This window comes from Anopheles aquasalis, chromosome 2 (assembly GCF_943734665.1).
Source record: "Anopheles aquasalis chromosome 2, idAnoAquaMG_Q_19, whole genome shotgun sequence".
Taxonomy (NCBI): domain Eukaryota; kingdom Metazoa; phylum Arthropoda; class Insecta; order Diptera; family Culicidae; genus Anopheles; species Anopheles aquasalis.
This window is the reverse complement of record NC_064877.1, coordinates 7,650,001-7,662,500: the sequence shown is the minus strand read 5'-3', so window position 1 is coordinate 7,662,500 and position 12,500 is coordinate 7,650,001. Positions and strand designations below refer to the sequence as shown.

At 47.9% G+C, this 12,500-nt stretch overlaps 1 protein-coding gene across 1 annotated transcript in view; it reads right to left on the bottom strand.

Moving 5' to 3' along the window:
- Window positions 1–1,205: 1,205 nt before the first annotated feature.
- LOC126572113 (uncharacterized) overlaps window positions 1,206–12,500 on the bottom strand; it is an 18,796-nt gene continuing 7,501 nt past the window's right edge. Inside the window, exons 9-11 of the mRNA XM_050231170.1 lie at window positions 7,915–9,654; window positions 6,133–7,044; window positions 1,206–1,262 (exon numbers count right to left, since the gene is read on the bottom strand). Of these exons, the coding sequence (XP_050087127.1) occupies window positions 1,206–1,262; window positions 6,133–7,044; window positions 7,915–9,654 (2,709 nt within the window). The remainder of the gene's footprint in view (window positions 1,263–6,132; window positions 7,045–7,914; window positions 9,655–12,500) is intronic.

Sequence of the window (12,500 nt, the reverse complement as noted above, 5' to 3'; positions counted from 1 at the left end):
AAAGCTGGCGGACTTACCTATTTTGCGCGGTATGCTGAACGAAGGGCAGATGATATCATCGCTCGTATCATACACCTCGACGGTGCACTTGTTGAACGATTGACCGTAGTTGTTGAACACGTGGCAGGCGTAGATGCCCGAGTCCTCGTAGTCGGCCCGATCGACCTGTAGCGTAATCAGGCCGCTCTTCTGCTGTATCCGGTAGTGTGCCGAGGGTTGCAGCTCGATCGAATCCTTCGTCCATCGTACATCGATCTCGGAATCCAGCACCACACAGAGTAGCTTGAAGCCATGGTCTCGCTCAATGAACACGTTCTTCAGATACACCGCAAAGGAGGGACCACGCTTCGACGGCAGCGCTCCTAGGCTGCACCGGGAGGAGCTACGTGGCGGTCGTTGCGACTCATCATCGAACCCAACCGGACTCCTTGTTGCATGTCGTCTAAAGTTGGCTGCCCTTTGATGCCGTAACTCCGGGGCGGCTCTTCTCGATCTCTCGTGTTCGGTTGATGGAGCATCGATCAAGCCTTGCCGTGTCGCCAGTAGCTGTATGTGAGATTGCTCGGACGGTGCACGGTCCTTGCCAGTGGCGCCTTGCTCGCTAGTAATTTTGTAGTGTGTGATCAATTGTTTGGCCGCATGGATTGATTCTTGAGTGCTCGTTTTACAGTACTTTTCCTTGCTACCGATAACGATGAATTGTTCCTCGCTCAGGCAGAATTCGATAGTGTCGAAGATCTTGAGCAGCTGTAGCTGATACCGTAGCAACCAATCGGAAATCGGCACATTCGCGCTGAGCCGCTGTATGATGCTGGAGAACTTTTCCAACGAATCCCCGAGCAACCGAAGATAGTCGACGGAATCGAGCTGCAGCGGGTTAGTGGTCAGCTTCTCGATAATTTGCTCAAATGCGGTTAGCAACATACTGTCTTTATCTGACAACGTTTGGCCAGCGGAATACTGCGCTCTAGCTCGCACAGTGTCCGCTTTAAGCGTTTGCAAATATTTGCGAATCAATTCGAACAGCTCTTTCTGCAACTCCACCTTAGTATAAACGTCCAAGATAGATTTCAATTCCCTGTCTAGGTTCAGTAAGTGATGCTTAAGATCAGCAACAACTGAGGCTTCGCGTTCATTGCGCACTCTGGCCATGGGCTGTTGAGCGATAGTGGAAACTACGCGATACAACTGCCTTAAACAATGCCTTAAACTGGCAGAATAGAATTGAATGTTTTGAGCGTCGGTAGAGGGCAGTTCTTTGACTAAATCGTGAATAGGGATGGCAAGTGAAAGTAGTAGATTCGCACAATTGCTCCAGTTGGGCTTATCGACAATGGCAAGTACGGAACCATGTAACAATGTGAGAGTTTTACAAATTTGAATGAAGTAATGTTCAACAGTTTTTGGGGCGGATCCAACATGGGATTTAACGATCAATCTAATGTACTCTAGGTCCTTCTGAAGCAGTTGTAGTTCGACGGTGGTTTTGTTCGTCGCATTATCCGTCTCTGTTCGAGAGGATCTGTTCTGATGAATGCACTGTCTGATTTCATGCAAAACAGACATTATTGACTTGAAGAAATGGATGGATTCATTCGAAACCTTTGCTTCGCTACTCAACTGAAGCTGATCGAATGTTTCGATAGCTTGAAGGAAACAGTTTTCCAAAGAGCTTATGCTTTCACTAGAGTAAGATGTTAAATCGATTCTAGAAAGCTTACTTAGAACATTTTCTATTAAGACCAGCAGTTCAGAATGCAGTCTGAGGTTCTTTAAAGCTACTACATTAAACTCAACGCTTTTTATAACACTGACCAGCCGGCTGCGTATCTGTTGCGTAACAAATGTTCGTTTGATTTCATGAAGAAGTTCTAGGAAAGATTCGCATAAAACAGAATGTTGATTTAACGTATCCATGCTGGTTGATGATGTTTCTTGCGTTTTCTGCTTAATTGACTCATCTTTAGTTACAGTCTCATTCAACGTATCTACTTTCACACTGCTATTAATGTTACTGGAACTTGAAACATACTGAACTTCGGTCTCTTGCAAACATTTTTCTACCTTGAGCTCTGCGTCTTCAAGCGTCGATTTCGTCATTCGATTAGATTCCTCCTCAGTTTTTCTCTTGATTTCCTTTCTCTTTGATTCCTCTTTTGTCTTCTTCTTGGCTGCTTCCTCGACGGGCTTCTTGGCTTCCGCTTCCGCTTTCTTTTTGGTTTCTTCAGCCTTCTTCTTGGCTTCCTCTTCTGCTTTCTTTGCTTCCGCCTCGGCCTTTTTCTTGGCTTCCTCTTCTGCTTTCTTTGCTTCCGCCTCGGCCTTCTTCTTGGCTTCCTCTTCTGCTTTCTTTTTGGTTTCTTCAGCCTTCTTCTTGGCTTCCTCTTCTGCTTTCTTTGCTTCCGCCTCGGCCTTCTTCTTGGCTTCCTCTTCCGCTTTCTGTGCTTCCGCCTTAGCCTTCTTCTTGGCTTCCTCTTCTGCTTTCTTTGCTTCCGCCTCGGCCTTTTTCTTGGCTTCCTCTTCTGCTTTCTTTGCTTCCGCCTCGGCCTTCTTCTTTGCTTCCTCTTCCGCTTTCTTTTTGGTTTCTTCAGCCTTCTTCTTGGCTTCCCCTTCTGCTTTCTTTGCTTCCGCCTCGGCCTTCTTCTTGGCTTCCTCTTCCGCTTTCTTTTTGGTTTCTTCAGCCTTCTTCTTGGCTTCCCCTTCTGCTTTCTTTGCTTCCGCCTCAGCCTTTTTCTTTGCTTCCTCTTCCGCTTTCTTTGCTTCCGCCTCAGCCTTTTTCTTGGCTTCCTCTTCCGCTTTCTTTGCTTCCGCCTCAGCCTTCTTCTTGGCTTCCTCTTCTGCTTTCTTTGCTTCCGCCTCGGCCTTCTTCTTTGCTTCCTCTTCCGATTTCTTTTTGGTTTCTTCAGCCTTCTTCTTGGCTTCCTCTTCTGCTTTCTTTGCTTCCGCCTCGGCCTTCTTCTTTGCTTCCTCTTCCGATTTCTTTTTGGTTTCTTCAGCCTTCTTCTTGGCTTCCTCTTCTGCTTTCTTTGCTTCCGCCTCGGCCTTCTTCTTTGCTTCCTCTTCGGATTTCTTTTTGGTTTCTTCAGCCTTCTTCTTGTCTTCCTCTTCTGCTTTCTTTGCTTCCGCCTCGGCCTTCTTCTTTGCTTCCTCTTCCGCTTTCTTTTTGGTTTCTTCAGCCTTCTTCTTGGCTTCCTCTTCTGCTTTCTTTGCTTCCGCCTCAGCCTTCTTCTTGGCTTCCTCTTCCGCTTTCTTTGCTTCCACCTCAGCCTTTTTCTTGGCTTCCTCTTCCGCTTTCTTTGCTTCCGCCTCGGCCTTCTTCTTGGCTTCCTCTTCTGCTTTCTTTGCTTCCGCCTCAGCCTTTTTCTTTGCTTCCTCTTCCGCTTTCTTTGCTTCCACCTCGGCCTTCTTCTTGGCTTCCTCTTCTGCTTTCTTTGCTTCCGCCTCGGCCTTCTTCTTGGCTTCCTCTTCTGCTTTCTTTGCTTCCGCCTCAGCCTTCTTCTTGGCTTCCTCTTCTGCTTTCTTTGCTTCCGCCTCAGCCTTCTTCTTTGCTTCCTCTTCCGATTTCTTTTTGGTTTCTTCAGCCATCTTCTTGGCTTCCTCTTCTGCTTTCTTTGCTTCCGCCTCGGCCTTCTTCTTGGCTTCCTCTTCCGCTTTCTGTGCTTCCGCCTTAGCCTTCTTCTTGGCTTCCTCTTCTGCTTTCTTTGCTTCCGCCTCGGCCTTTTTCTTGGCTTCCTCTTCTGCTTTCTTTGCTTCCGCCTCGGCCTTCTTCTTTGCTTCCTCTTCCGCTTTCTTTTTGGTTTCTTCAGCCTTCTTCTTGGCTTCCCCTTCTGCTTTCTTTGCTTCCGCCTCGGCCTTCTTCTTGGCTTCCTCTTCCGCTTTCTTTTTGGTTTCTTCAGCCTTCTTCTTGGCTTCCCCTTCTGCTTTCTTTGCTTCCGCCTCGGCCTTCTTCTTGGCTTCCTCTTCAGCTTTCTTTGCTTCCGCCTCGGCCTTCTTCTTTGCTTCCTCTTCCACTTTCTTTGCTTCCGCCTCAGCCTTCTTCTTGGCTTCCTCTTCCGCTTTCTTTGCTTCCGCCTCAGCCTTTTTCTTGGCTTCCTCTTGTGCTTTCTTTGCTTCCGCCTCGGCCTTTTCCTTGGCTTCCTCTTCTGCTTTCTTTGCTTCCGCCTCGGCCTTCTTCTTGGCTTCCTCTTCTGCTTTCTTTGCTTCCGCCTCGGCCTTCTTCTTGGCTTCCTCTTCTGCTTTCTTTGCTTCCGCCTCGGCCTTCTTCTTGGCTTCCTCTTGTGCTTTCTTTGCTTCCGCCTCGGCCTTTTTCTTGGCTTCCTCTTCTGCTTTCTTTGCTTCCGCCTCGGCCTTTTTCTTGGCTTCCTCTTCCGCTTTCTTTGCTTCCGCCTCAGCCTTTTTCTTGGCTTCCTCTTCTGCTTTCTTTGCTTCCGCCTCGGCCTTCTTCTTTGCTTCCTCTTCCGCTTTCTTTGCTTCCGCCTCGGCCTTTTTCTTTGCTTCCGCCTCGGCCTTCTTCTTTGCTTCCTCTTCCACTTTCTTTGCTTCCGCCTCAGCCTTCTTCTTGGCTTCCTCTTCCGCTTTCTTTGCTTCCGCCTCGGCCTTTTTCTTTGCTTCCGCCTCGGCCTTCTTCTTTGCTTCCTCTTCCGCTTTCTTTGCTTCCGCCTCGGCCTTTTTCTTTGCTTCCGCCTCGGCCTTTTTCTTGGCTTCCTCTTCCGCTTTCTTTGCTTCCGCCTCAGCCTTTTTCTTGGCTTCCTCTTGTGCTTTCTTTGCTTCCGCCTCGGCCTTTTCCTTGGCTTCCTCTTCTGCTTTCTTTGCTTCCGCCTCGGCCTTCTTCTTTGCTTCCTCTTCTGCTTTCTTTGCTTCCGCCTCAGCCTTCTTCTTGGCTTCCTCTTCCGCTTTCTTTACTTCCGCCTCAGCCTTCTTCTTGGCTTCCTCTTCTGGCTTCTTTGCTTCCGCCTCGGCCTTCTTCTTGGCTTCCTCTTCTGCTTTCTTTGCTTCCGCCTCAGCCTTCTTCTTGGCTTCATCTTCTGACTTCTTTGCTTTCGCCTCGGCCTTGTTCTTGGCTTCCCCTTCTGCTTTCTTTGCTTCCACCTCAGCCTTCTTCTTGGCTTCCTCTTCTGCTTTCTTTGCTTCCACCTCAGCCTTCTTCTTGGCTTCCTCTTCTGCTTTCTTTGCTTCCGCCTCAGCCTTCTTCTTTGCTTCCGCTTCCGATTTCTTTTTGGATTCTTCAGCCTTCTTCTTGGCTTCCTCTTCTGCTTTCTTTGCTTCCGCCTCGGCCTTTTTCTTTGCTTCCTCTTCCGATTTCTTTTTGGTTTCTTCAGCCTTCTTCTTGGCTTCCTCTTCCGCATTCTTTGCTTCCGCCTCAGCCTTCTTCTTGGCTTCCTCTTCCGCTTTCTTTGCTTCCGCCTCAGCCTTTTTCTTGGCTTCCCCTTCTGCTTTCTTTGCTTCCACCTCAGCCTTCTTCTTGGCTTCCTCTTCTGCTTTCTTTGCTTCCGCCTCAGCCTTCTTCTTTGCTTCCCCTTCTGCTTTCTTTGCTTCCACCTCAGCCTTCTTCTTGGCTTCCTGTTCTGACTTCTTTGCTTCCGCCTCGGCCTTCTTCTTGGCTTCCTCTTCTGCTTTCTTTCCTTCCGCCTCGGCCTTCTTCTTGGCTTCCTCTTCTGCTTTCTTTGCTTCCGCCTCAGCCTTCTTCTTGGCTTCCTCTTCTGCTTTCTTTGCTTCCGCCTCGGCCTTTTTCTTGGCTTCCTCTTCTGCTTTCTTTGCTTCCGTCTCGACCTTCTTCTTAGCTTCCTGATCTGCTTTCTTTGCTTCCGCCTCGATCTTTTTCTTGGCTTCCTTTTCCGCTTTCTTTGCTTCTGTCTCGGTTTTCTTGCTGGCTCCTTGTTCTGCCGTTTTCTTTGCTTCCGACTGATTCACGCATATTTTGCTGGTATCTTGCTCAAAGGAGCCAGCATTGCTACCATCCTTCTTCGCGTTGTAAATATATTCTCGAATATCATGCTGCACGTGCGTCACCGATTCTAGAAGCTTGCCATGCGTAATGCTTTCCTGGGCTCGCTCCAGAGAGTGTTGCGTTTGAGCCTTTTCCAAGGACTCGCACATTTGTAGCAGACAATCCTCTACCACAACTGTGGGCTGTACATGAGCAGTTTGTAGATCAATGTTCTTCAGAGTCTCGGTAACCTTGGCAATGGGCGAGGCAATAGCGTTCACAAGCTCAATGCTCTCCATATGCAGAGGCTGTCCGATAAGCTCATTGATCGTAGTTTCCAGCGCAAATAAGGGCTTTGAAACTTCCTTCACCACAACATCTGATTTGATGAGTTGTTGCACATAGGATAAGGATTGTTTCAGTGATTCTAGAGCTCCTTGTTGCATCGCAATCGTCTTTTCCCTAGCATCCTTCTCCATCTGGATAGATTCACGAATGTCATGCTGCACGTTCGTCACCGATTCTAGAAGCTTGCCATGCGTAATGCTTTCCTGGGCTCGCTCCAGAGAGTGTTGCGTTTGAGCCTTTTCCAAGGACTCGCACATTTGTAGCAGACAATCCTCTACCACAACTGTGGGCTGTACATGAGCAGTTTGGAGATCAATGTTCTTCAGAGTCTCGGTAACCTTGGCAATGGGCGAGGCAATAGCGTTCACAAGCTCAATGCTCTCCATATGCAGAGGCTGTCCGATAAGCTCATTGATCGTAGTTTCCAGCGCAAATAAGGGCTTTGAAACTTCCTTCACCACAACATCTGATTTGATGAGTTGTTGCACATCGGATAAGGATTGTTTCAGTGATTCTAGAGCTCCTTGTTGCATCGCAATCGTCTTTTCCCTAGCATCCTTCTCCATCTGGATAGATTCACGAATGTCATGCTGCACGTGCGTCACCGATTCTAGAAGCTTGCCATGCGTAATGCTTTCCTGGGCTCGCTCCAGAGAGTGTTGCGTTTGAGCCTTTTCCAAGGACTCGCACATTTGTAGCAGACAATCCTCTACCACAACTGTGGGCTGTACATGAGCAGTTTGTAGATCAATGTTCTTCAGAGTCTCGGTAACCTTGGCAATGGGCGAGGCAATAGCGTTCACAAGCTCAATGCTCTCCATATGCAGAGGCTGTCCGATAAGCTCATTGATCGTAGTTTCCAGCGCAAATAAGGGCTTTGAAACTTCCTTCACCACAACATCTGATTTGATGAGTTGTTGCACATCGGATAAGGATTGTTTCAGTGATTCTAGAGCTCCTTGTTGCATCGCAATCGTCTTTTCCCTAGCATCCTTCTCCATCTGGATAGATTCACGAATGTCATGCTGCACGTGCGTCACCGATTCTAGAAGCTTGCCATGCGTAATGCTTTCCTGGGCTCGCTCCAGAGAGTGTTGCGTTTGAGCCTTTTCCAAGGACTCGCACATTTGTAGCAGACAATCCTCTACCACAACTGTGGGCTGTACATGAGCAGTTTGTAGATCAATGTTCTTCAGAGTCTCGGTAACCTTGGCAATGGGCGAGGCAATAGCGTTCACAAGCTCAATGCTCTCCATATGCAGAGGCTGTCCGATAAGCTCATTGATCGTAGTTTCCAGCGCAAACAAGGGCTTCGAAACTTCCTTCACCACAACATCTGATTTGATGAGTTGTTGCACATCGGATAAGGATTGTTTCAGTGATTCTAGAGCTCCTTGTTGCATCGCAATCGTCTTTTCCCTAGCATCCTTCTCCATCTGGATAGATTCACGAATGTCATGCTGCACGTGCGTCACCGATTCTAGAAGCTTGCCATGCGTAATGCTTTCCTGGGCTCGCTCCAGAGAGTGTTGCGTTTGAGCCTTTTCCAAGGACTCGCACATTTGTAGCAGACAATCCTCTACCACAACTGTGGGCTGTACATGAGCAGTTTGGAGATCAATGTTCTTCAGAGTCTCGGTAACCTTGGCAATGGGCGAGGCAATAGCGTTCACAAGCTCAATGCTCTCCATATGCAGAGGCTGTCCGATAAGCTCATTGATCGTAGTTTCCAGCGCAAACAAGGGCTTCGAAACTTCCTTCACCACAACATCTGATTTGATGAGTTGTTGCACATCGGATAAGGATTGTTTCAGTGATTCTAGAGCTCCTTGTTGCATCGCAATCGTCTTTTCCCTAGCATCCTTCTCCATCTGGATAGATTCACGAATGTCATGCTGCACGTGCGTCACCGATTCTAGAAGCTTGCCATGCGTAATGCTTTCCTGGGCTCGCTCCAGAGAGTGTTGCGTTTGAGCCTTTTCCAAGGACTCGCACATTTGTAGCAGACAATCCTCTACCACAACTGTGGGCTGTACATGAGCAGTTTGTAGTTCAATGTTCTTCAGAGTCTCGGTAACCTTGGCAATGGGCGAGGCAATAGCGTTCACAAGCTCAATGCTCTCCATATGCAGAGGCTGTCCGATAAGCTCATTGATCGTAGTTTCCAGCGCAAACAAGGGCTTCGAAACTTCCTTCACCACAACATCTGATTTGATGAATTGTTGCACATCGGATAAGGATTGTTTCAGTGATTCTAGAGCTCCTTGTTGCATCGCAATCGTCTTTTCCCTAGCATCCTTCTCCATCTGGATAGATTCACGAATGTCATGCTGCACGTGCGTCACCGATTCTAGAAGCTTGCCATGCGTAATGCTTTCCTGGGCTCGCTCCAGAGAGTGTTGCGTTTGAGCCTTTTCCAAGGACTCGCACATTTGTAGCAGACAATCCTCTACCACAACTGTGGGCTGTACATGAGCAGTTTGGAGATCAATGTTCTTCAGAGTCTCGGTAACCTTGGCAATGGGCGAGGCAATAGCGTTCACAAGCTCAATGCTCTCCATATGCAGAGGCTGTCCGATAAGCTCATTGATCGTAGTTTCCAGCGCAAATAAGGGCTTTGAAACTTCCTTCACCACAACATCTGATTTGATGAGTTGTTGCACATCGGATAAGGATTGTTTCAGTGATTCTAGAGCTCCTTGTTGCATCGCAATCGTCTTTTCCCTAGCATCCTTCTCCATCTGGATAGATTCACGAATGTCATGCTGCACGTGCGTCACCGATTCTAGAAGCTTGCCATGCGTAATGCTTTCCTGGGCTCGCTCCAGAGAGTGTTGCGTTTGAGCCTTTTCCAAGGACTCGCACATTTGTAGCAGACAATCCTCTACCACAACTGTGGGCTGTACATGAGCAGTTTGTAGATCAATGTTCTTCAGAGTCTCGGTAACCTTGGCAATGGGCGAGGCAATAGCGTTCACAAGCTCAATGCTCTCCATATGCAGAGGCTGTCCGATAAGCTCATTGATCGTAGTTTCCAGCGCAAACAAGGGCTTCGAAACTTCCTTCACCACAACATCTGATTTGATGAGTTGTTGCACATCGGATAAGGATTGTTTCAGTGATTCTAGAGCTCCTTGTTGCATCGCAATCGTCTTTTCCCTAGCATCCTTCTCCATCTGGATAGATTCACGAATGTCATGCTGCACGTTCGTCACCGATTCTAGAAGCTTGCCATGCGTAATGCTTTCCTGGGCTCGCTCCAGAGAGTGTTGCGTTTGAGCCTTTTCCAAGGACTCGCACATTTGTAGCAGACAATCCTCTACCACAACTGTGGGCTGTACATGAGCAGTTTGTAGATCAATGTTCTTCAGAGTCTCGGTAACCTTGGCAATGGGCGAGGCAATAGCGTTCACAAGCTCAATGCTCTCCATATGCAGAGGCTGTCCGATAAGCTCATTGATCGTAGTTTCCAGCGCAAATAAGGGCTTTGAAACTTCCTTCACCACAACATCTGATTTGATGAGTTGTTGCACATCGGATAAGGATTGTTTCAGTGATTCTAGAGCTCCTTGTTGCATCGCAATCGTCTTTTCCCTAGCATCCTTCTCCATCTGGATAGATTCACGAATGTCATGCTGCACGTGCGTCACCGATTCTAGAAGCTTGCCATGCGTAATGCTTTCCTGGGCTCGCTCCAGAGAGTGTTGCGTTTGAGCCTTTTCCAAGGACTCGCACATTTGTAGCAGACAATCCTCTACCACAACTGTGGGCTGTACATGAGCAGTTTGTAGATCAATGTTCTTCAGAGTCTCGGTAACCTTGGCAATGGGCGAGGCAATAGCGTTCACAAGCTCAATGCTCTCCATATGCAGAGGCTGTCCGATAAGCTCATTGATCGTAGTTTCCAGCGCAAACAAGGGCTTCGAAACTTCCTTCACCACAACATCTGATTTGATGAGTTGTTGCACATCGGATAAGGATTGTTTCAGTGATTCTAGAGCTCCTTGTTGCATCGCAATCGTCTTTTCCCTAGCATCCTTCTCCATCTGGATAGATTCACGAATGTCATGCTGCACGTTCGTCACCGATTCTAGAAGCTTGCCATGCGTAATGCTTTCCTGGGCTCGCTCCAGAGAGTGTTGCGTTTGAGCCTTTTCCAAGGACTCGCACATTTGTAGCAGACAATCCTCTACCACAACTGTGGGCTGTACATGAGCAGTTTGTAGATCAATGTTCTTCAGAGTCTCGGTAACCTTGGCAATGGGCGAGGCAATAGCGTTCACAAGCTCAATGCTCTCCATATGCAGAGGCTGTCCGATAAGCTCATTGATCGTAGTTTCCAGCGCAAATAAGGGCTTTGAAACTTCCTTCACCACAACATCTGATTTGATGAGTTGTTGCACATCGGATAAGGATTGTTTCAGTGATTCTAGAGCTCCTTGTTGCATCGCAATCGTCTTTTCCCTAGCATCCTTCTCCATCTGGATAGATTCACGAATGTCATGCTGCACGTGCGTCACCGATTCTAGAAGCTTGCCATGCGTAATGCTTTCCTGGGCTCGCTCCAGAGAGTGTTGCGTTTGAGCCTTTTCCAAGGACTCGCACATTTGTAGCAGACAATCCTCTACCACAACTGTGGGCTGTACATGAGCAGTTTGTAGATCAATGTTCTTCAGAGTCTCGGTAACCTTGGCAATGGGCGAGGCAATAGCGTTCACAAGCTCAATGCTCTCCATATGCAGAGGCTGTCCGATAAGCTCATTGATCGTAGTTTCCAGCGCAAATAAGGGCTTTGAAACTTCCTTCACCACAACATCTGATTTGATGAGTTGTTGCACATCGGATAAGGATTGTTTCAGTGATTCTAGAGCTCCTTGTTGCATCGCAATCGTCTTTTCCCTAGCATCCTTCTCCATCTGGATAGATTCACGAATGTCATGCTGCACGTGCGTCACCGATTCTAGAAGCTTGCCATGCGTAATGCTTTCCTGGGCTCGCTCCAGAGAGTGTTGCGTTTGAGCCTTTTCCAAGGACTCGCACATTTGTAGCAGACAATCCTCTACCACAACTGTGGGCTGTACATGAGCAGTTTGTAGATCAATGTTCTTCAGAGTCTCGGTAACCTTGGCAATGGGCGAGGCAATAGCGTTCACAAGCTCAATGCTCTCCATATGCAGAGGCTGTCCGATAAGCTCATTGATCGTAGTTTCCAGCGCAAATAAGGGCTTTGAAACTTCCTTCACCACAACATCTGATTTGATGAGTTGTTGCACATCGGATAAGGATTGTTTCAGTGATTCTAGAGCTCCTTGTTGCATCGCAATCGTCTTTTCCCTAGCATCCTTCTCCATCTGGATAGATTCACGAATGTCATGCTGCACGTGCGTCACCGATTCTAGAAGCTTGCCATGCGTAATGCTTTCCTGGGCTCGCTCCAGAGAGTGTTGCGTTTGAGCCTTTTCCAAGGACTCGCACATTTGTAGCAGACAATCCTCTACCACAACTGTGGGCTGTACATGAGCAGTTTGTAGATCAATGTTCTTCAGAGTCTCGGTAACCTTGGCAATGGGCGAGGCAATAGCGTTCACAAGCTCAATGCTCTCCATATGCAGAGGCTGTCCGATAAGCTCATTGATCGTAGTTTCCAGCGCAAATAAGGGCTTTGAAACTTCCTTCACCACAACATCTGATTTGATGAGTTGTTGCACATCGGATAAGGATTGTTTCAGTGATTCTAGAGCTCCTTGTTGCATCGCAATCGTCTTTTCCCTAGCATCCTTCTCCATCTGGATAGATTCACGAATGTCATGCTGCACGTGCGTCACCGATTCTAGAAGCTTGCCATGCGTAATGCTTTCCTGGGCTCGCTCCAGAGAGTGTTGCGTTTGAGCCTTTTCCAAGGACCCGCACATTTGTAGCAGACAATCCTCTACCACAACTGTGGGCTGTACATGAGCAGTTTGTAGATCAATGTTCTTCAGAGTCTCGGTAACCTTGGCAATGGGCAAGGCAATAGCGTTCACAAGCTCAATGCTCTCCATATGCAGAGGCTGTCCGATAAGCTCATTGATCGTAGTTTCCAGCGCAAATAAGGGCTTTGAAACTTCCTTCACCACAACATCTGATTTGATGAGTTGTTGCACATCGGATAAGGATTGTTTCAGTGATTCTAGAGCTCCTTGTTGCATCGCAATCGTCTTTTCCCTAGCATCCTTCTCCATCTGGATAG